The following is a 22111-nucleotide window of genomic DNA, read 5'->3' as shown; positions in this document are numbered from 1 at the left end:
TGTGATTTCTATCAATTTACTTGTTCTTATGCTGGAGAAGGAGAGAGATTTTAAGCTGGTGGTCACAGGCAAGGCAAGATGTTAGTGTCAGTTGCCTCTGTGTGGTTCTACCAAACTCAGTGCTGCAAATGTAGCCTAGAGCAGAATCTTTTCTCCGCTTTTGGATCCAGAGTCTGCTCTCATAGAAACCACACGGAAGCTCTTCAGCAGTGCCAGTGAAAGCAGGGCCAAGCAATTAATATTTTTCTTCCAGTGTAAATCCTTTATGCCTCCTTTAATGCTCTTTCCTATTCTTTAGAAACTCATTGCTACTTCTTGCCCCAGAGGAGTTTATTAGTTAGGACCCATTTTTACCAAGCTCCTTTACACTGTAATTCCATGAGAGTCAAGTTTTGGTTACAGCCTCTAAATCTCATAGCAGTGAATCCTACTTAATGCTGTAGTCTTGGGTCAGGCACTAACATTACTGAATTTGTCCCATTGGATGACTTTATAATCTCTGTACTACACTTTGGAGATTCATGACACCTACACCCCATCAGGCAGACAAATAGATATCTTACATGAACAGTGGATATTTGAGTTATTTGACTGAAACATTCTTTAATAGAAAATTCTTACTATAACAACTCTCTGAAAGCGGAAAACCAGAATATCTGGGAGGTTTCGGTCTCACACTGTGTTAGATTGATTGACCCCATCTCTTTTTCTGTACTTTTTCAGAGGCAGTACAAAACTCCTCAGAAAACACACTATCCCTAAATTGCAGCAAGCATATATAATTTTTGTCTGTTATTATATAATTCACCCTCCATTTTTCTGCTTTTAAAACTTCCACAATACACGTGGCTTACATCGTTCATATTTCAAATGAAAGAACATGCTATTTGGAGACAGAAAATAATTTTCGAACTAAGCTTATGAATAATAGTAAATTATCTTCAGGATTTCTAAAAGTGGATGAGTCTATGAAAGTGTTGACCCAGTTCTAGCAGACACCATCCCCCTGCCTCCTGCTTCAGAGACCTGATGATTATGTCGCTTTTTCTACCCTGTAGCTAGCTGATTTATGATTGTTTTCTGCAGCTCATAAAGCAGCTGCCTTTCCCTAAGTAAGATGACCGTTTTAGTATCAATCTCTGTAGGTTACTTTGAGATCCTTTGGAAATGGAGGCTAGGCTTGTCATGTGGTGAAACTTGCCCAAAACTATCACTCAGACAAAATGAGACCTGAACTGCTTTGTCAGCTCTAACATTTCAGATGGTTCTGGTATGTACTGGGGAAAGCAACAAAAGCACAAATAGCTGTTATGGGGAAAGCTCACTCATAGCTCTGAACTACATCTGCCCTGTTCCAAATGATTCAGGTATGCCACAGAAAGAAACAAAAAGTACAGAGGAACTCTAAGCAACTTTACACCCTTGTAACATACTAATGGCCCCAGAAAAGGCTATTACTTGTCTTTACATATGGAGAAAGCTAAAATAGCCTGGGCTGGCCTGAAAAATCAGGTAATTGATGACTTACTGGCCATCTCCAACAAGCAGTGAAAACAATTGTCACTGAGGGAAGGAACCACATCCCCAGAAGTACAGCATCACACAGAAGCCTAAGCTTGAGCTGGAAAAGTTACATGTACAAGCTGGGCCAGCAAGCAAATCTTGGATACTTTTACCAGCTGGAGTAAACATATTTGTCATGGCCAAAGCAGTCTCGACATGGGGAAATTTATTTAATCTATTGTCAGCTAGCGCAAATCTTTGATTACCGATTTGAATATTGAGAAAAAAAAGAAAGAGTAAAAAACTAAACAAACAGTTAGGGAAACACCTTTCTTCCTCTTCCCCCCACTCCCCCTCCCCCGGCTCAACTTCAGTCAAGCACTGCTCCCACCCCTTCCTGGTCCCAGCTTCCCTTGTTTTTGTCATGCGTTACACTCAATCATTCCCAGTCCCTTCAGGGATGTGATGGGTGATGTAGGAAGCTGAGGTTGGAACATAATGGTTTCTCTCTGCCAGTCCATGCATTAAGAGTATGCTAAAATCACTATAAGAGTATGCTAAAATATGTAACTGCCTTAGCAGCTTTGTGATTTTTCTAGAGCTCGGAAGTTGGTCCAAATATGCACTTGATTCTGCCTTCTGGAATAGGCAGTTTAAATAAACAATATTTTCCTCTGTGACTGAGTTCAGGAAATGCAGTTTTCTTACAGGGCGTCCTCAAGTCAAAATCAGCTGAAACCTTTTATAAGAAGCAAAGATATCTCAGTCACTGCAGTGATGTTAACTTAATGTTCCTTCTCTATTTTATCAAGTAGCCATAGGAACTTGAGCCTCTACCACTTAGTAAGTGCTTTCCATCTTTTGCACCCAAGACCCTGGATGACATTTTTCTCTAACAGTGAAACACTCTAACACTCATCTCTATGACATCCACAGCAAATGTACAGATTTCAAAATGTTCTTTCTTTCATTCTTTATTTTTTTTTCCCTGCCAGGAAATGCTATCCCAAAAGGCTAACATTTCCAAAAGTGTCTTATGGAGGTTTGTTGTTGTTGTTTGTTTGTTTGTTTGTTTGTTTTTGGACAACCACAGACACGTGCAGCTATATAGTTTAAAAAAAAATCCATATTTCTTTCTGCTTTGTCATCTGTGTATTTAAAAATTCTACAAACCCAAATACTACTGAAAGTCTGTGACTACAGTGTTGTGCTTATTTCAGCATTTTCAAGAGTGAGTGTCTAAATTCTTTCAAAATGACATTTAGGCTTCTAAATAATTTGAATCATTTTGCAGATTTTATGAAACATTCATAATAAAATAGAAAAACAGATACTAAATGCTTGCAAGTTGCCAGAAAATCCAACAAAATGCAAATGGCAAGAGGAAAATGCACTTTTTTTTTCCCAGGCTTGCACTGTAATTTGTTTTTTGTTCCAGAGAAAGAAGGCACTGATAAATGTATCAACGAGCTTTGAAAAGGGCTGTTGCCCAAAGACAATTCAGCAGTGTTTTCTTGGCAGCGTGTCAAGAGTAGGAGCTACCATCTTGCTGCTGGTTCTGGCAAAGAAATCAGAGCTTTTCCAGTCTGCAAATGGCAGAATATCAAAATGTTACGATGCTGTGTTCCCAAAGATGATAAGGAATATCTTTCACTAATGAAAAATAATATGAATATACAGAATTCACATTCCAATTTTCCATGTAATGAGTGTATTCCTGTTATTAGAGGTGCTAGAGATCAGGAGGACAAGGCTTGTTTTCTAACTCTGCTTCTGATTCATCGTAAGGCCTTGAGGTAAGCCAGTCCCCATCTCTGCACCTCAACATCCCCAGCAGCTGGCTGGAGACAGCAAGAGCTACCCCACTGCGCTGCTGTGAGGCTGAATAGATCTGTATTTTTGGAAATATGAAGACTCTCATATAGAACCCATTATATAAGTGTGAAGTAATAAAACGCAAACTAGTGAAATATGATCAGATCTGTCACTGTTCATTTTCTGTTGTATGCCCCTTGGAACAAATGAACTGTGAGTAAGACCTGAAATATTCCAATGTTACATCTGAACAACCACAGTAAAATGGAAAAATACCTATTTCAGATTCTAATCTGCATTAACATCTCCTCTGACATTTTAATACGCATTCTTACATAGTGCATTACAGCTTGATCCTGCCTTTCTTTACTCTCATTCTAATAGGCCGGTTTTCCCCATTGTCTTCTTGTTGTTCTCTCTTAAATATTTGACACTATTGCTCTTCATATCTGCATAGTGATACCACTCCTTTAATTACATGTTTATTTTGCTCTTGGGTTCAGAATACCTCTTAAGAAGGAGCATACCTGTGATAACTGTTCATTCCCTCACCCATTTAATGTATGATGTAAGGAAAATGCATTTAGGATGTCTCCCAGCACTGTCCACTCAGGGTCGAAGAGGTTAATTGATATCACTGAGGTAGCACAGCAGACACAGGGAGCTCTAATGGCTGCTGTAATGACTATGCACAAAAGGACTAAACTGAGAGATAGGTAGGTAAATAACCACAGCTTCACCAGATACTCAGCTTTGTGAATGAGTCCTACATGCAGCTGCGGTTCTACTGGTAGTGGCAGCAGTTTGAATGCACAGGCTGAGCCAACACCTGCCCAATCTAGGAGAGGCTTTTTCTGCAATACCTTTGGCATTAGTTTAAGCTGTCGGTATCTTTTTACTCCTGCCTTGGATCCACTGTGTTATTCCAGTTCTGGGCTTCCCACACAATTCTGCTGGGTTCACTCATACCCTGCAGTCCCTTCACCAGTCTGTTCTTACTCTTCTCCCACATCTTGCTCCACCAGGCTCCTGATTCCATCTGCTCTCCATAAACTGCTGATAGTCCTAATTTGCCTCCCTCTTGTTCTCCCACGACAATCCAGTCCTGATCAGAAGGGTCCTGCTTTTCCAGACTCTAATTTTTACCTTCAGTTGCAAAGGATAGAGGGACAGAGGCTGCTGTTTCTTCACCTCTCAAATATGGCTGTAGGTAGTAGGCTCCTTTCCTCCAAGGTTTTCTGTGAACAGATGCTTTCTTGTCTTCTTTTGCATTCCATAGATAAGAAGCAGCTTAGTGGCTGTATACTGCAGTACCTTTTCTTAGTGCTCCAGGTTCCTTTTTCACTCCTGCTTTTAATCTTGCACTAAAGCCATGAGTCTGTATTAGTCTGTGCATTTTTTCCATCCTGCATTTCCCTATTGATTTCCATTTCTCAGTGTCCATTTTTGGCACATGGCTGTTTGCTCCAGTTGCACTGAATACATATTAGGATGGTGGACAAATATACATTGTGCACTAAGGGCTGGGTGAAAGCCAGTATGCACAGGCATATATTTTGCTGTATTTCTTTTTTGATTGCCTGTATACACTACACTTGCCAGAGTGGCTGAATTCCAGGCCTGTAAAGCCTCATGTTCAGTGTGTGTGTGTGTCTTCATTTTTCTTTCCTTTTTGCACTGTTTTCCAAACTTGCTGTCTGTGTGGAGAGTTGAACTATATTCTAAGTGTGTAGTGCATATAATTTTCTCCCTTGCATCCCTTCTGCTAACATGTGCTTCTGGTGAGCATGATCAGACTGGTATGTTTTGCATATTTGCTGCGATACAAGGCTCGGTATAGGAAGCGCATGGTTTTTGACAATGTATCATGGGAATGCCTGTAAATTCACTGTTGTGTGGGGTACAACTGAAGTCACAGAGTGGGTTTTGACATGGTAATATCCATGATGTGGCCAATGCAGCATACAGAGATGTTATGTGCCTTTGATGTGGTCTGAGGCATGGTGGAGAATGTGCGTATGTGTGTACAAGTGTGCATGGGGTGACCATGATGTGGTATTTCCAGCATAAGGTGCAGGAAGTAGCTTACAGTTTTGTTTATGTGGTCCAGGTGGTGTGTTCACGGGTATGTATTTGTTGTAGGAATGATATCCAATGGCTTTGCCTATTTGATGTGAGGCATTCTCAGCCCTGTTCACTGTACATTTGGCGGTTAAGTGTCTTTGAACTTCAGTTAATGGAGGTAGGTGATGCTGCTGCATGAGGGCACACGTCAGCCTTCTGCTGCCTCCTGTGGGAGAGAAGGTGGCTGGGCAGGCAGTGACATTAAAGGCTAAGGAAACCTTTCCATTCCTGCTAATCTCATTGTACCCTGAGGGGAAAAAAGGGCAGGTGCTACTGGAGGAATAATAGGATATGGGAAGAGAGAAGAGGCAGAGCCAGTCTCAAGGTACACCAAAGGCGAGGAGAATGTCCTGCTAAAGGCAACAGGGACTGCTACCTCCTAAAAGCACTCTAGGTTTCTGAGCAGTGTGTGGACACTGCAGGAGACTGCTCAAGATGATCAGAGAGGTTTGTGGCAAAACAAATCCTCTAAGCTGAGGTGGGGGGAGCAGTAGACCAGGGATGAATCAGATCAGTTTTTCCTTCAGCTAACAATCTAGTCCATTCAACCTTAATGCAGTTCTAGCAATGCCCTCACTTGAAAATGCGGATCTTTTTGTTATCCTGCTGCTTCCATGTATCACTACTTCTAGCATTTTTTAACAGTCGTCTAATTCTCAGAGAACAATGTAACATCCAGATGATATTGGCCAGAGTGCAAAATTAGGGAGAATCAGACTCTTGTTGTACCGAAAGGTACCACAAGATCCAGCTTTTTCAGGAGAATATTAACTAATTCCTGTATCACATATGTATTCAGATATGACCTGTGCTTTGGGACTCATACGAGCATCCAGGAACATAAATGCTGTGGGACTTCCAACATCCTCCTACAGACTGGCAGCACAAGCTGGGACAGCTGCTGTTTGTGGCCAGCCATGCTCTGTCTGTGTCAGGCCTGCGAGTGCCCTGCCAGCAGTCAGTCTCTGCCTCTAGTCACACTCTGTGGCTCATCATGGGGGACTGTTCATTCAAGGTTGAGTGACAGGAATTAGCTGGAGTTTCTCCCTATGGTAGTCTTATTTCTGTTTTAATCAGTGATTCTTTCATCTCAGACATGACTGTTTTATGGGAAGTGAAAACACCAGGTTTTAGCATAATTTGGGACCTGTTGTTAAGACAACAGATACTCTTCACAGTGATGTTGTGTGACCCTAATGACTCAGGCCATCTTTTTCCTCAGGTACTCTCTGCTCCAGGAGGATGCTTTCTTCCAAAGCAAACATCAGGATGACTGCAGAGAGGATCCCAGGTGCAGTGATAGTGACCAAGACACAGTATTAATTACTTAAACTCTCTTAAACAGCTGAGCCTCTAGTTTCCCCCAGGCCTTGCTCCAAGCCCATTTCCATAACCCACAGAATAAAGGTGATGGTCTTTGAGCACAGGCTGATATTTTACACATGGATCAGGCAAATCACATTCAGTAAATGTGCCTGACTGCTGTTTCTCTCAGTGACGGCACTGACACAAACAAAAAAGCAGCATGGCAGGTACAAGGCATACAAACATCACCAGTACACCATTTTCTCAGAAAAGGGGTGAGAGGGGCAGTGGAAGAGGCCTGCTTATGCAGATACAACTCCATGGTGGTTTTCTATGTGACTCAGCAGACAATACCACAACCTAGACAGCAAAACATGCACTATGTTTGAAGCTGATATTCAAATTATTTCAGCTGATAGTGTAAGCTTTCAGATGATCTCTGACCATCTGTCAGGAGGCACAGCACCCTTCTGCCGTACAGCGGGAGCTTGTTTCATTCACATTGGTGGACATGAGCACAGAAACTGCTGCTATGGGCAGGCTCTGAGTTTACACAGTGCAGGATGAATTACTGTCTCCCTCAGCAACAGCAAGAAAAGCTCATACTTTGGCTCCAACCTGTGTGCAGTGGGGAAAAGAAGATCTATTTGGCCTAGCAAGTTTTATTCCCGTGAATTTTAGTGCCACAGTTCTTGACTTCAGCGCTCTGTGCAACCCTCTCACTCAGTGTGTGGCAGGGGGACAGCTGACAGTTGCCCCTCCACAGCATTGGCATGGCCCTTTTCCGCTGCTCTGGCCGGTGGCACCTGTACAAAATCGCAGGTGACGAGAAGGCAGAAGAAGTGGCATATCTCTTGCTGCTTCCTCAGATGACAGCACGTCCCTTTCCTTCCTGTGTGCTGACAGTACCTGATGCGGAGTTACAGCACTGAGCAAATGGTGGCTGCTGGTCTCGCCAGATACAAGCAGGACTCCTTCCCTCTCAGCGCACAAATATCCACAAGGACAAGCAGCCTAGATCTGTCACCACTGCAGACTTACTTTTCAATGAGCCACAGATTCCCTTATCTTTGCTTTTCCTATCTTTAGAGGGCACCCCAGGATCCCTCCCATGCCCTCTGCCCATGGGAATCCCACCTCAGCCTGAGCTGTCATGAGACAGTGAGGGCTGGTGGCTCCCTGAGGGACAATGGCCCACAGGGAAGCACGGGACCCATCCTACAGGACTCGATGTGGGAGCTGGAAAGGCCCAGGGATGGTGGCCAGATCCAAACACAAGCCCTGACCACAAGGCTCATCATGGTGATGAGGCAGGTCAAGACAGGAATCCCACCTGCAGGCTGGGGTCAGGATCAGACCCAGGCCCATGCCTGGCGATGGCAGGGCTGTGGAGAGAGGAATGGGCCAAGGCTGGGCCCTGTGGGCCTGGCTTTCCAAGGGCCTAGGGCTGGGCAGGGCTGTGGTAAGCTGGCATCACCACCCTGCTGTGGCATCGTCGGGGCTGACAGCATTACATGGTCCTGGGCCATGGGCAGGGTGACAGGTGACCCTGAGGGCCTAGCAGGGACAGTCAGGGCTGGAGGTGCCCTTGGGGCCCTGTCAACTCGTTAGAACTGTTCAGGACCTTAAAATGGCAGAGAATGTCTCAGTGCATCCACTACACTTCTTAAGGCCACCTCATGTCATCTAGGTCTAATTAAAGTGCACATTGGTGGCACAGAAACACATGGCCAAGTGTGTGCATGTGACAACATAACCAAAAAAATAAGAGATGTGGCTTGTCCTGGTAGACAGGACACAGGAAATTTGGGGTTCTGGGAAAAAGCAGCAGCAAAAAGTTCTGACAAAGCTGCTCCCCTATTTATAAGCACACATGTGGAGACAAATGCTGCAGTCACACATTTTGGACCAAGCCTGTGATTTTCAAATGCATCTTTATTGATTGGTTGTTTTAGCTCAAGTAGTATGAACTTTATTTTACAAGAACCTGCAGCTAACCAACACAAAAAAGAATTACCATCATTACCTCATACAATATCGGACTAGCGCAAAAACAGAAGTAAATGCCACAATCCAGTTAAAAGAACGGTAAAATAACTAAATTAAACTGTAACTCTACATGTAACAAACAGCTGAGATTAGTCCCACACATGTCACTTAGAAACCCAGCAGAGGGAGTTCTGAGCACAAAATTGAGCACCCTAGATGCCAACTCTTTCTCCCAGGAGTGTGCCTAAGCATGGGCTCATCTGAGACCACACACAACCACATGCTTGGCAGCGCGTGTGTGAGCAAGTGGGAGAGCAGCACAGAGATGCACACCACCTGCCCGCATCTTGTATTTTACTCTAGAAAGCCTCCTGTGTCTGTTCTCTGCTTCAGAACATTCAGAGCTTCCTAAAACAAGACACTGATGCAAAATTGCACCCAACAATGGCAGAAGAGCCTGGTAATTGGAGGAGAGTGGGCCAAAAAGAGAGGACAGAGCACTGAAGACAGATACTGAAGTTACCTAAGTTGGCAGTAGGTATAACTCATCCAAATGCATTTATTCCAGATAAATGCATGATGGAACAACAAATCTGAAGTTCAGGATCAAAAACTGGGGAATACTAACCTAACCATTTTATCCTTTGTTCCCTCACTTTCTGTCTGCCCATTGCAACTACCCTGTCTACATCCTTTGTAGTCCCTCCCTTCTCTCCTTCTGCTACTTCACATACCACATGGGCAGTGATCCTCCTGCCCCTCTAAGCTGCTTGCCCTGACCTTCACACAGTTCTGCCAGTTACTCCCAGTTCACACTTCCTAGCCTGCTCCTTTACTCTGTGTACCTCCACGGAACAACAGGCTGAGAAGGTTGAAACTTGATTTCCTCTCTCCCACAAGCAGAAGAGCACTCATCTTGATTTCTCACTCCTGAGGAACACAGAGAATTGGTATCTAACTTCACATAAATAGAGCAAACACCTTCAGCTTACTTTGGAATCTGCCTGTCTTCTTCAACCTTCTTCTCCTTTCCTCCCTCTTGGTCCCTCTGTTAAATGTAGGAATGTTTACAGTAACTCGGGTCCAGTTCTCTGATTTTTAGATAAAACCCCAGAATTTTCCTGAAAGTCAGGTCACTCCCCAAACTCCATCCCTTCATCAGAGTTATGGCAGTTATGGGAAAATCTGCTCTTTGTGCCACTGGGAAGAAACTGCTTTGACATGACAGCATAAAGCTTGCACAGGACAGCATGTATCTAGCACCTTTCTAAGAAAAACATTGGCTTAAAATAAAATAAAACTTATAGAGAATCCATTCCCCTTCCCCTTCAAGTCTAAAAGCACTTCTCTTGTGGCAAAGGGCGGCACTGTTGTCCAATCACAAAAAGCCAGCAAGACACACATGGAGAGACTGATTTCTTCCGCTTGTGCATGTAGTGCAAGGGCTGTACAGGGTTGAGACACGGAAGACTAAACCCACAGGACTTCTGCCATTTTCAGATCTGCAGAAGACTGATACAAGGACAACACTGATAGATAATTTTCTGTGTTCAGCAATAACAAGACCATTAGTAGTTAGTTGCTTTAATGCACAGCAAGGGAGACTAAAGTTAATTAGCAAGAAAAGCTCTCACTTGTAGGCTAGCTAGGAACTGAACAGACAATCTTGGCAGCTTCCAGGATCTGCCTCTGTGGAGTTTACTATGAACAAGTTAGATGAGCAGCCATGGTGGACATGTTTGGTATACTCAGTCCTGTCTCAGATCTGGAGTGGGCTAGTCATTTTCTTGAGGTCCTTTCTAGCCCTGTGCTTATGAGTTTATCAGTTGGCTTCACCGAAAAGAATAAAAGGGTTGTCTCAAATTTTTCTGCCCAGCACTTGCAATTAAAGCAAGAAAGGAAAAAAAAAGAGAAGGTCCTTCCTTCTTTTCCCCAGCCTTCGCATCTCACTGCCGCTGAGTGCCCAGGCCTTAGAAGTAGCCCTTCTAATACTGATGGAAGTGATGGGAAACACAATACTCTTGGAAAGCTTCACAGCTAGCAGCTGGAGTGAGGACTGACAGCCTTCTGTGAGCAGAGTGAAGTATTTCACAGCTCACTGAATGCTCACAGGAGTGCAGCCCATGCCAATGGACAAGGCGTGACAAAGGTCAGTGTACAATACATGGCATGCCTTCTTCATCCAATGAAAGGGTTACAGAAAAATGGCCATCCTGCCCAGTCACTCTCCTGGAGCTCCACCACACTGGCTTGTCTAGTAGACTCCAGCACTGGCTAACTACTTCCAGCTGTGTCAAGAGAACTACAGACAGTGGAGTCTCTCCATCCCTCAGCACAGAACCCTTCGTTAGCCTTTCAGTTCACCCTTTCACACACTGTCCCCCTACCCTCCCTCCCCTCAATTTAAAAAATAACTATTATAATTAATGCATGGAAGATGATGGCATTGTGCATGTGGTTCACTTCCAGTTCTCTTCCCCTCTTCTCAGGCATCCTCCTTCCTCCTCTTCAACACTCCCCCCCAAATCCATTCCATCAGTCCATCTCGCCTGCATGCCTGAGGGGCTGGTGCTCACTTGCCATAGACGCTCTCATCACTGTAGGCCACATAGAGAAAATAGTCCTCCTCATGGTTATCCTGCAAGGAGAGAAAGGGAGAAAGTAACAAACCAAAGTCCTGTAACTCATTACATGTGAAAAAGCCCAAACGAGATTATTTTAACAACAAGAGGGCATGACCTCTCTTTCTCCCCCTGTACATCAAAGGCTTCCTCATACCAAAGAGAGCATATAGCAACCCCTTCTCTCTGGCCACAGCTCTACCACTAAGTTCAAGCAAATCACATTTCTGGACAGAATGAATTTACTTTAAGATCCACAGTCTGAGGGTTCTGCAAATGTGCAACAGACACAGCTCTGACTGTTGCAGGATGTGCAGCAGAATCTCACTGCTGGTAAGGCCTTAAGATTGAGAGGAGAGACTTGGAAAGCTTTAACAGGTCAAAAATCACCTCTAAATACTTCAGTATTTGGTAAATGTGGTTATATTTGTTGTTTTTTAGAACACTTTGACAAGTGGCTATATTTCTAGTCCTGTTTTTATATATAAGCAGTAAAGCTGAGATGACACTGATGACACTGACACAAGAAGTCTACAGAGTGCCAGGAACAGAGTTCTGATTTCAGCTCTGGACAGTCAGACATACCTTCCTGCAACATGTCCAGATTTGGAAAGCTCCCTGCGTGTGTTAATCTTATGTTATCTTAATCAGTCCACATACAAAGTGTCCAGTTATTGTCAAAAAGGGACAGGTCAAATAGGGCTCATAGAACCATACTGGAGCTCTCCTGTTAAAACACACAAACACAGTAGAAGGAGAAACCATGGAGAAATCAATCCAGGCTGCAAACCAGCCATGATATAATGGCTATGTAATTGAGGAACATTCCTCTGATGGGCACAATATGCCTTTAAAGTCAATCAAATAACACTGCTCAGCAAAAATGGGGGCAGCAATGTTCACAGTGTCCTTACAAGAGACTCACATATACCATACAAGCTATGAAAAAGTAATTTTCAACAAAGAATAAATGTTCCTTGATGAGATATGTATACACGGACGGTTGCCCAGTGATACTGTGTTCTTTTACTGGCTAAAAAGAAATTTCTTTTGTATAAACAGGAAGGCTAGTGTGCATGCTACACCCTTCACCCCAGACACAATATTTTATCTGAAATATAAGTAGTTTATTTCAATACTTTGTTAAAGATTGTTGGACCAACTTATCACTGCTGCAGCAACTGTTCCCCATCTGATAGAACAACCCTTTAATGCAGCAAACAAATAATTAAAATGATGAGGCTCCCCAGGCTCCTCTTTATAACTGCAGGATGGAACTTCCCTAAACAGATGATGGGATATAGCCCAGGCCAAGAGGGTCCATGTTCAGATATCTTTGACCAAGCTGCATCCACTGTCAGTGTAGTAGTGCTCAGTTGTCCTTCAGGGAGGATATCCATCCTTCTGGGGACTCCAACAAAAGGAGAAAAAGATGGGGCAGGCTTACCTCATACAGCTGGCCCATGGTAGCACTGGTGGGAGGGATGGTATTATTGACAAAGAAGAACAGGGCATCTTCTGGCCTCAGGTGGATCCGCTTTCGGATTAAGAAGTAGAATTGGCCAACTGAAGAGGAACAGAGAAGAATGCCTTAGATGCAGAAAGAATGTGTTGTTGGGGTTTTTTGTTTGTTTGTTTTTACCATTGTTTTGTTTTGATGGTGGAATTCACATTCTGTGTGTAAAAAGTAGGGGAAAATGAACAATGTGGGAAACAGAGCAGTAACTTCACTATTGTAACCATATTAGCACCTATTGCCCTCAGAGCTGGCAGTTTCTCAGGTACATGCCTCAGGCCCTGTACACTCTAGATCCAAACTCCACCTGCTATGGTATGAAATGCTCTACTGCAGGGACTGGTGGGAAGACCTCTAACTAGCTTAACCTTTACATCCTATAGAACCAAAACACCTTAGAGAATTTAGCCTTGGCGCAAATGGTCATATCATTCTGGAAAACAAATCCCTCAGTAGTTGCTTGAGCTATGTTGCACAAGAATGCATTCCGCAAGCCATTACATACTGCAAGAAAAAGAAACGCTTTAACTCGTTCATGTTCTCAAATGAAAACAAAGGTAAACACAGACAAAAATGGCCATGACCATTCAGAAAAGGAACTTTGTAGGCATGATTCTAAACACAGGGGTAGAAAACAGCGGGACTATTTTAAGCACCTGTCTCTTCCTGCAAGAAGGTTACAGCCTCTGGCAACTCTGCAGCTAGGTTATCATTGACTGATGATTATGCTACTGCCTATGATACACAATTCAGTCATTTTCATCATGGGTAGAAGTCAGCTGTGACACATGCATGTTAGTTAAGCCAGTGGCATGTCTCAGAAGATCTCAGAGAATGCTGCATGTAGTAATCCAGGCTGTAAAGTACGTAAATATAAGAAGGACAGCCAGGTAAACTGGGTCAATGACAAGATGTTGAGCCTGCCTGGATATTTTACTCATGCTGATCAGAAAGTGAAAAGCACTTCTGAGACCTTCTAACTGAAAATCAGGAAGAAAGGAGGTAGATTTAGTTACCTGTGAGGTCAGAAGGCACAAGATACTTCCTTTTGTCTAGATCAGGTACTCTGGCTTTTGGTGCTTTTTCCACAATTACCTGGAGAGTAAGAAAAAGCAAGAAATGACCCATGAGTATCATAAAATGAAATGGACCAAAAAGCATCAGTGGAAAAAGATATTACCCTTCAGATTAGAAATTTATTTATGTTATAACAAATACCTGACACTAACGAACAGGCAGGTGAGAAGACGACTTAAAATCACTGGCAATAGCTGTGCTAGGAACCTAAGACTGCAGCAGTAAGCACAGTGAGTGAAACATGGAGACTGGAACAGACATAAAAATAAACCATAATAGCCAAGGAAAAAAAAAATCAGGTCACCTTGATGGTACCCGCACAAGTTAATTTTGTATAAAGGAGCTGCCAGGAGTCTAACACATCAACACAAGGAAGTTGAACTGTTTCCAGGTTACAGTTCTAAACTACCTAACAAAAAATCAGCCCTACTCCCAGTAGTCCCACATCCTAATTTCTGTATTCACCAATAGCAAGTGCTCTAGAATGAAGGAAATAATTTAAAAGGAACTACAGCTCATTGGGGAATGTTTTCTTGTTGGTGGTGTTTTTTTTGATTTGGTTTGGTTTGGTTTTTAACCTCAGTTCTTCAGTAGCTACCTTTTACTTTGAAATTCATATCCTGTGAGTTTATTTTCCCTACTTCATACACTTATGGACATTTCCTTATTCATATAAATATCTAATAACTTTAAAACAGGCTACCATCTGGCTAACTGGAACCACAGACAGCTTTGACAGAAAACAGTAATTCTCATTATATTCTAATGTTGCTATGACAGAAAAATATGAAGCTCAGCAACTTTAAGGTCAAACAGACTAAGGGATCTTCTGCCACAGGAATTTTCTTTTTACCAGAGTTAGGCAAAATGTTTACCTCAGAAGCAGGAAGTATTCCAAAATGACCGGAGCGACTTCCATTAAAATCCTTGAAAAACCTTTCCAAATACTGGAGGTATGTTTCCACGGAACTACTGGGTTCATGCAGGAAAAAAAATGAAGGCAGTTTTTTGTGTGGTTGGTTGGTTTTGTCATACGCATTTTTGAACTGCTAAGAGCTATATTCCATGATTCAATCTGTGTGGCTTGCTATTCTGCAGAAGCCATTTTGACCATCTAAACAAGAAGCTGGATCTTCTGAACCTCCTCAAGTTTTTAATTCCATTAGACTCTATAATTAAAATACTCCATGTGAGACATGGTTGGACTAATTTCTAAGGGATCCACGCATCCCTCATATCTTTGGCAACCCAAAGCAGCAACTGTATCTGTTGTGTAACAGAAAAGGCTGACCGGCTGTGGATTAAGCCTTCTCTGGAAGCAAAATGGTGTTGTCACATCATTGAGACACTGTTCCAGATAAAAAAATGTAAAGATGATGATCTTGGTGTATTTAGTCTGGGCAAAGTACACAACTCCTTCTAGACCCAAGTAAGTATCTGCAAAGCATGTCACACCACAGAGGTGCTAGCTTGGACATCTCTCCACTATGATCCAGATGCTGCCAACACAGCCAAACCCCCTGAAAATTCTACATTTGTTTTTAAAATAGAAACATGGTCACGTCTGCTACTTCAACAACTGCAAGCATCTCAATTAGTACAAGACTCCTTCAGGCAGTTTGTGGTAGGACATGCATTTCCATACAAGATGCAGTTGGTAAGTGCTGTGAAGGAAGGACAGTTCCACAATCTCATTGAACAGGTGCAGGCTAACAGCAACAGCATTTTGCACGGTTTTTTTTACCTGTGCATCCAACAAGGCAATATCTAACACAATAAATTGAAGTGGAGAGAAACCTTTAGTTCTTGCCTCCAATTTCAAAAACTACTGACAAGCAGAAATCTAGCTAGCAGCACTAATGTGACCACCCTGACTCGAAAGGGTGGTTTGTAGTGTGGTCATTAGCTAACAAAGAAAAAGAAGTCATGCCTATGAGGAAGAGGTGAGAGTGCTGGGGCTTCTAAGCCCCTAGGAAAAATTTATATCAGATCATCACTGAGTTTAAGAGAGATGTCCTTCTTGCAAAGAGGCAGAGATGGAACGGAGGTACCCTGCTAATCTGACTATCAACTGTAGTCAGTTTGCCTGATAACACAGGTATCTCTTCTGAAGCACTAAATCCTTCACACACAGAAACAAATCCACTAAGAAAATCCAAAGGGCAGAAACAGTTTGTCTGTATGTCTGTGGTTGCTGGGTGGTGACTGTGGTAACGTGCGACCGTGCCAACAGTATAATTTCAGCAAAATGCTGAGATGTACCAGGGCACTGCAGTGTAGGCAGCCAAATGGACGTCATCTTCAAGCATCTTGCTGTCGGGAAGGGCAGCCACAGAAGTGATGTAAAGAACAGTCGTATACTGCATTCATTTGCTCCGTATGCAGCTCTGACAAGATGATACCCCCGACAATTCACATCTGGACCTTGCCATGTACCATTTTCATTTATCTTTAACTACAGCACATCTTGCTATTTTGGTCCTGGCTTTCCCCATAAAGATCTGCTGATGTTCCTCTATCTTGACTTCTCTCTTGCCAGACCGGGACTGGTCCCAGGCTCCCACACAGCTCTCCCAGACACATCTATCATAATCTGCTGTACAATCTGTCATACTAATCCTCAGTTTACAGCTTGTCTCACTCCTGACCTACAGAGCCCTCTGAGGTCCTCATCTTAAAACACAGAACCGCACACACTTCACCACTGACTCGCTGCATGCTCAACCTGCTGTGCTATGCCAGGGGTCCCAAAAACAGTTAGGACAAGTGCACCTGAATACTGCCTCCCAAAAACATTTTTCAAGTCCAGTTGAGGGCCACTCCCAAGATCAAAAATGGTGCTAACCTGCAGGGAAAACATGTAGTGCTAACTGTTCCCCCTTGTCCTTAGATGTACAGGGTAGTGAAAGTTATTTTACATTCAGTACCCCTGGGCAGTAAATCTAGGACAGACCTCTCCAGTGGGGATAGAAAGAAAGAACATTTGCAAAACATTCATTAAAAAAGGAACAATAAAAAAAAAATCACAATTGTCATTTCCTTTTTTTTTTTTTAATTACTAGTAGTAATTATAAAGCTAGAAGTTTTCCACAGGCACTCTGAAGAGACCTAAGGATGAGGAAGCCAAGTTGAGAGAGAAGATGACCTTGTTTTTCAAGTCACGTTTTTTCCACGGGATGATTAAACAGGAGGGAAGAAAGCCTGAGAAGTATCATTTTTCTCTCATGCAAAGGAAAAGAACAGAGCAAGATTGCATCAAAAAGACAGGCCAAAAAAAGGTAAAATAAAAATAATGGGAAAGTATCAGGTGACATGGATACAGACCTTGTTTTCTATGAGGAGTACCCGGTTAACTCACTCATTGTTCTCCTCCATTTTTACAGAGCTAATGGTAAGCTTCTTCCCCACCCCCCAGCCGCACGCACGCAGGCTGCCAGAAAAAGATCAGCAGCATTCTCGCTGTCGAGTTACTGCGGATCCCAGAGAAAAAGGATGTATTACACCCCGTACCCACCCGCCGATATAGACCTTCGTACATAAACAGCCATTGCTTTGCACTAAAGAGAACGGCAGCCGGGAATCAGAATCACAACATCAAGATAACAAACATCGTTACTAATTCAATTTCTTTGGCCTTGACAGAATATAAAGAAAGAAGCAGGCGACAGCCGCCAAAGAAAAACAAAGGCGGCGATCGCCGCCGCTGCCCTCGCAGCCCACACTCACAGGGACTCTGTCGGGATATTTCTTCCTGATTTTCTCCCCTTCTTTTTTCCTGTACTCGAACGGGTGGTCTTCCTTGTATTGGAACTTCATGCTGCCGGGCTGTCACCTCCCCCACCGAGGGCTGTCGCCGGGCTGTCTCCCCTACGGCCGGGTACGCGGCGGACACCCCCGCAAGCGCAGTGCAATCCCGAACCGTGCGGCGGGAGCAAACGGAGAATTGGGCGCTGTGACGTCACGGGGAGGTGCACACACACACACTCCCCCACACAAAAATCATCCCCCGCTGTCACGGTGCGGCGGGGGTGGGGGCTCTAGCTGTCTGCAGGAGGGACTGGGGTCTACATCGCCCGAGAAGGACGAGGGGGGTGAGGGGAAAAAGCTAAGGGCCCTTCACGCATCGGGGAGGGGGGGCCAGAAGGGGTGTCCCACCTTTCAAGCCCACGCGTGACAGGGGGAGGCGTGGCGCAGCGGGGGTGACGAGTGAGGGCGGCGACGCTGTGCCGCGTTCCGCCCCTCCACCGCGCAAGGTCGCATATTTTTGTGCATTGATTTATTGCGCGTCAATAAATAACAAAATAAATAAAGATGTAAAAATAATTAGTTGTTTTTTGTTTTTTGTTTTTTTTTTTTTAAATATGGCAGCAAATAAATATACGATTGAGCGACGACACCGCACCGCCTTCTCCCCACCCCCAACCCCAGCATGACTCAGGGTTTATAAATACAGCGTGAGCAGGCACATAATCCACCCGGAGCTGCGGGGATGGCCGCGTTGCTCCTCCCTCTCTACCCAGCGGAGCAGCGGTGTGGGGCGGTGCTCCGTGCGTGGGAGCGGGCCGCGGCGGGGGTCCGGGGCTTGGTGTCCACCTGTGAGTCTTGAATGCATCTGCCTCCACATGTCTAAAGCGGGGGGTGATGAGCCTAACTTATTATTTAAGTGGCTGTGAGATGTAAAACCAAAAAAACCCAGTGCTTTTCATGACCGTCCCTGTCGCTGTTGGATCTGGATTATTCTGTTTATAATGCCTCGGTTAAACAACAAGGGGCAGAAAGTGTGTCACGTAGTGTGCCAGACCATATGCACATTACAAACAACAGGCAGCTAAAGGGAACTGTCTGCAAACAAGCCGAAATAGGCAGACAATTTTAGCCCAGCTACACAGCTGTCACATACTTGGAATGTCTTTGGGTTTTTTTTGATAGGAGTAGTTTGGCTCACAGTTATTTAGTGACCAGCAAAAGAAGAGGTATTAATGAATGGATCAGCATGCTCAAAACAGCACAAAAATAATTGCTGCTACCCTGGGGATAATGAATGGGAGTGTATCAAATAATTATTTCGTTGCATGCTTCATCCAAAGAAGAGAACTTTTCCAAGGAGGCACTAGTATAGTAGTAGAGGCTGAGTGGGACAGCAAACTGCCTCTGATGCATAAGGTGACTCTCCAAGGCCACACCAGTGGCAGAGGTGAGAGGACCCATGTTTCCCAGATCTCACTCAACCCTGTGCCAGGGTGTTGAGCCAGAATGAACAAGTGTAGGAAAAGACATTGCTGCTGTTTCGGTGGCACTCTGCTTCTACAGTGTGGCTAGAATGGAAAAAATCCAGAAGAGACTGAAGAACAAGCTCCTTAATGATAAAAACAGGATCAGGGCAACATAAAGCCTTGGTCTCGTTCTACAAGTACTCATATAAATCCTTTAGGCTGCCCCAAGAAACTCATAGTAGTGGTGACTTTATCCCTACATAACAATATGCACACCTAATTTGCCTCCAGGGTGGGACTCATGCCAGCACCAGGTTTAGGAAGGGTATATTGCAAATCACCACAGCAGATCTTGGGTGCTAGCTTGTGCCCTCTGCATTGCAGAGAGCTGTTTGATATACTGGCCACCACCCACCTTTCCATTCAGTAGCACACTGCTTCTTGAATTGAGGCCTTGTAGTAATGCTCTCTCTCCATAACCCTGGTGCACTGTAGTCTCTCATCTTGCATGTATGTAGGAGAGTTATGGAGGAAATACATTTACCTCATTTGAGATATGCTCACGTGGTGGCAGTTCCCAGATATTTTTGCCTGGCACAGAAATGTAAATGGGCATGGGATAGAAACCACACCTACACTTACAATGTAGGCATGTACTGCTGAACCTGTCACTTTAAACTGCTTTGTGGTCAGTGGCAATAAACAGGCTTGTCAGGGTAGGATTCTTCTAGCCTGAACAGCGACATCTACTTTTGGATGGCCCTAGTGTGTCCCCCAAAACTCTGGCAGATGCTTTAGTGTCTAAGCTTTTACTACTCAGTATGGTGTAGTGTGGCCTGCACAGCCCAATGGTCAGCTGCAACATGTGCACACCCGAATCTCTTAAGGACAGAGCAGCCCACAGTGGGACTGGCATAGACCAGTGTGTCCCAACCTTCACTAGTTCATATGCATAAGGTTTGTGCAGGAAGCATCATCAACTTGTTTCTGTCTGTCCTAGGACATGTGAACATTTCCCCATGCTTGCAGGTAGTGTCAGAGAATCTCAGAAGGGTGAGTCAGAAGGAAGGCATTATTTTTTGTGTAGTGCCATAGTGATTAACCTAGACTGAAGGAATCCCAGGGTTCAGACCTGGGGAAAATTCTGGTTTCATGGCATTGCGCCTTTCTATAATACTTGTGTTTGGCCTCCTTGCTTCCTAACTGCCTGCACGATAGCAGTTACTGAAGTGAGTTGAAGGTCTGTAGTGATGTAAATGCCTCTTCCTCAAGGACAAAAGAAAGGAAATTTTCTAGGTTGTTTCACCCCACCACCAAGCCATTATGGCGATTTTAACAGACTGATCTCAAACTCCTGTTGTCCTGTAAATCAGTGTTTCCATCTCCAGGACTCTACACAAGGCAGATGAGCTATCATCTAGTTTGAATTTCTGTTGACAAATCAGACAGTAGTTTCAGGATTCTCCACAGTCTGATCAAAGACATGTCCTGTGAGAGCATTTCTAGGGGACATCTCCTTCCCCAACAAATCCCATGTGAGGATCACAAATCTCCTTACTGAACTCTTCCTGCCCTGATCATGCAGCCCTGGTTGTGCAGCCACAAGCCTCACTCCTCCCACTTCAGGCACTGAATTCCCAGCCCTCTGCTCCAGCTCAATAACAACAATAACGTCACTGGCACAGCAGCAGGCAGGAAGATGATACATGCAGAAGCAGCGACAAACTGCTAATCATCTGACTTAGAGTTCCTATTACAATGTCAACCCATGGGCATGTGACAAACCCCACATTCTGCGTCCATGTGCTAGAAGAAGAAACTGGAAATGAGGTTGGCTAGTTTTCCTACGCTAGAATGCAAGTGCAAAGTGTCTCAGAGTGTCAAAACAATATACCATTTCTCAACGTCAGAATAGCTCTAAGCATCAAGTATGTGCAGTTCGTGTAGGCAGAGGTTCACTTTAAAAGGGATTCCCCAAGCGTTGCCAGTGCCATAGCCATAGAAGCAGGAGATAAAAATATTCATGCAGAATCTGGGGGGCAGGATTTGCAGCCCATGCTCCAGGGGATCTGACAGAAGCTCTGCAGTGTGCTGCTGTGAAGTGAAGCTAGCTTATGTATACCTACAAAACTGGCTAAAAATCTGTGAATTAAGGATAAAAATATCCATTATTTGCCCTGTGTTTCTTGGAGATGACATCCAGGTGGATAACTCCTGGGAACCCTCCCGGAGCTACTCTTCAGCTGCCTATAGCTCTGGATTCCCTTGGATATTTCTTTTATTAGTACCTGCCCTTGGGTACATATTCCATTTATACCTCCATAGGCTGACTTTTTTTCTTTTTTTCTTTTTAATATATCTCTAGTGTGGTTCCAGCATATCAAAGCCTCTCTTGTCAGAAAACTCCTACTTTGTAGTCTGAATGGTAATTAAACCACAGAAGGCATACCTGAAGTCCCTTGTGATTCTTCTCTGTTTGATGCCATCCATGGCACATGGATAACTCTTCAGTCCTTGCCTGGCAACTCTCCTGCACCACTCGTGACTGGTCACCAGTTTCACTTGACTCTAGATCTATCGCAGCGTCAGAGCCAGTCCAGGCACATTGGCCCTGGATGAGGGCACAAGGTTAGTCACTCCCAGCAACCAGTGGCTAATTGTGTAGTTGTTTTCATTTCCTCTAGGAAATGGATCTGTATTGTTTATGTTGAACTGCTGTCTCACTGCTCTGTTTTCTACAGCTTATTTTTTACAAAAAAAGCTGCTAATTTCTCCCAGACTGATTGCCTGGCACAGCCTCAGCTGAAGTTGCTTAAATGCATACAAATGATGTCATGAGGAGATTAAGGAGGAGATTGTTTGATGAAAAGCAGCAGTATGGGGCAAAACTCCAGATGTGAATAACACAAGTCTGAGATCCCTTTGTTCTGGCCGAGGGTTTGGAGTGG

General features: G+C 44.0%; 1 protein-coding gene across 1 annotated transcript; it reads right to left on the bottom strand.

The window, feature by feature from the left end:
* Positions 1-8664: 8664 nt before the first annotated feature.
* LOC102088161 (gamma-aminobutyric acid receptor-associated protein-like 1) lies at positions 8665-18153 on the bottom strand. The gene is made up of 4 exons (XM_005513819.4): positions 17677-18153; positions 13890-13968; positions 12805-12923; positions 8665-11374 (listed from the first exon to the last, which is right to left on the bottom strand). The coding sequence occupies exons 1-4, from the start codon at positions 17764-17766 to the stop codon at positions 11309-11311; spliced, it is 354 nt and encodes a 117-aa protein (XP_005513876.1). The 5' UTR covers positions 17767-18153; the 3' UTR covers positions 8665-11308.
* Between the last annotated feature and the right edge of the window lie 3958 nt (positions 18154-22111).

This window comes from Columba livia, unplaced genomic scaffold, assembly GCF_036013475.1.
Source record: "Columba livia isolate bColLiv1 breed racing homer unplaced genomic scaffold, bColLiv1.pat.W.v2 Scaffold_84, whole genome shotgun sequence".
Lineage (NCBI taxonomy): Eukaryota > Metazoa > Chordata > Aves > Columbiformes > Columbidae > Columba > Columba livia.
This window is presented reverse-complemented; position numbering and strand designations above follow the sequence as displayed.

Bases quoted from the DNA above. Each gene is read 5' to 3' on its own strand.
- LOC102088161 (XM_005513819.4), bottom strand. From the start codon at position 17,766: ATGAAGTTCCAATACAAGGAAGACCACCCGTTCGAGTACAGGAAAAAA. The intron at 13,969-17,676 runs GTGAGTGTGGGC...CTTACTCTCCAG, and splicing joins AATATCCCGACAGAGTCCCT to GTAATTGTGGAAAAAGCACC. The intron at 12,924-13,889 runs GTAACTAAATCT...GTTCCTCTTCAG, and splicing joins TGTGCCTTCTGACCTCACAG to TTGGCCAATTCTACTTCTTA.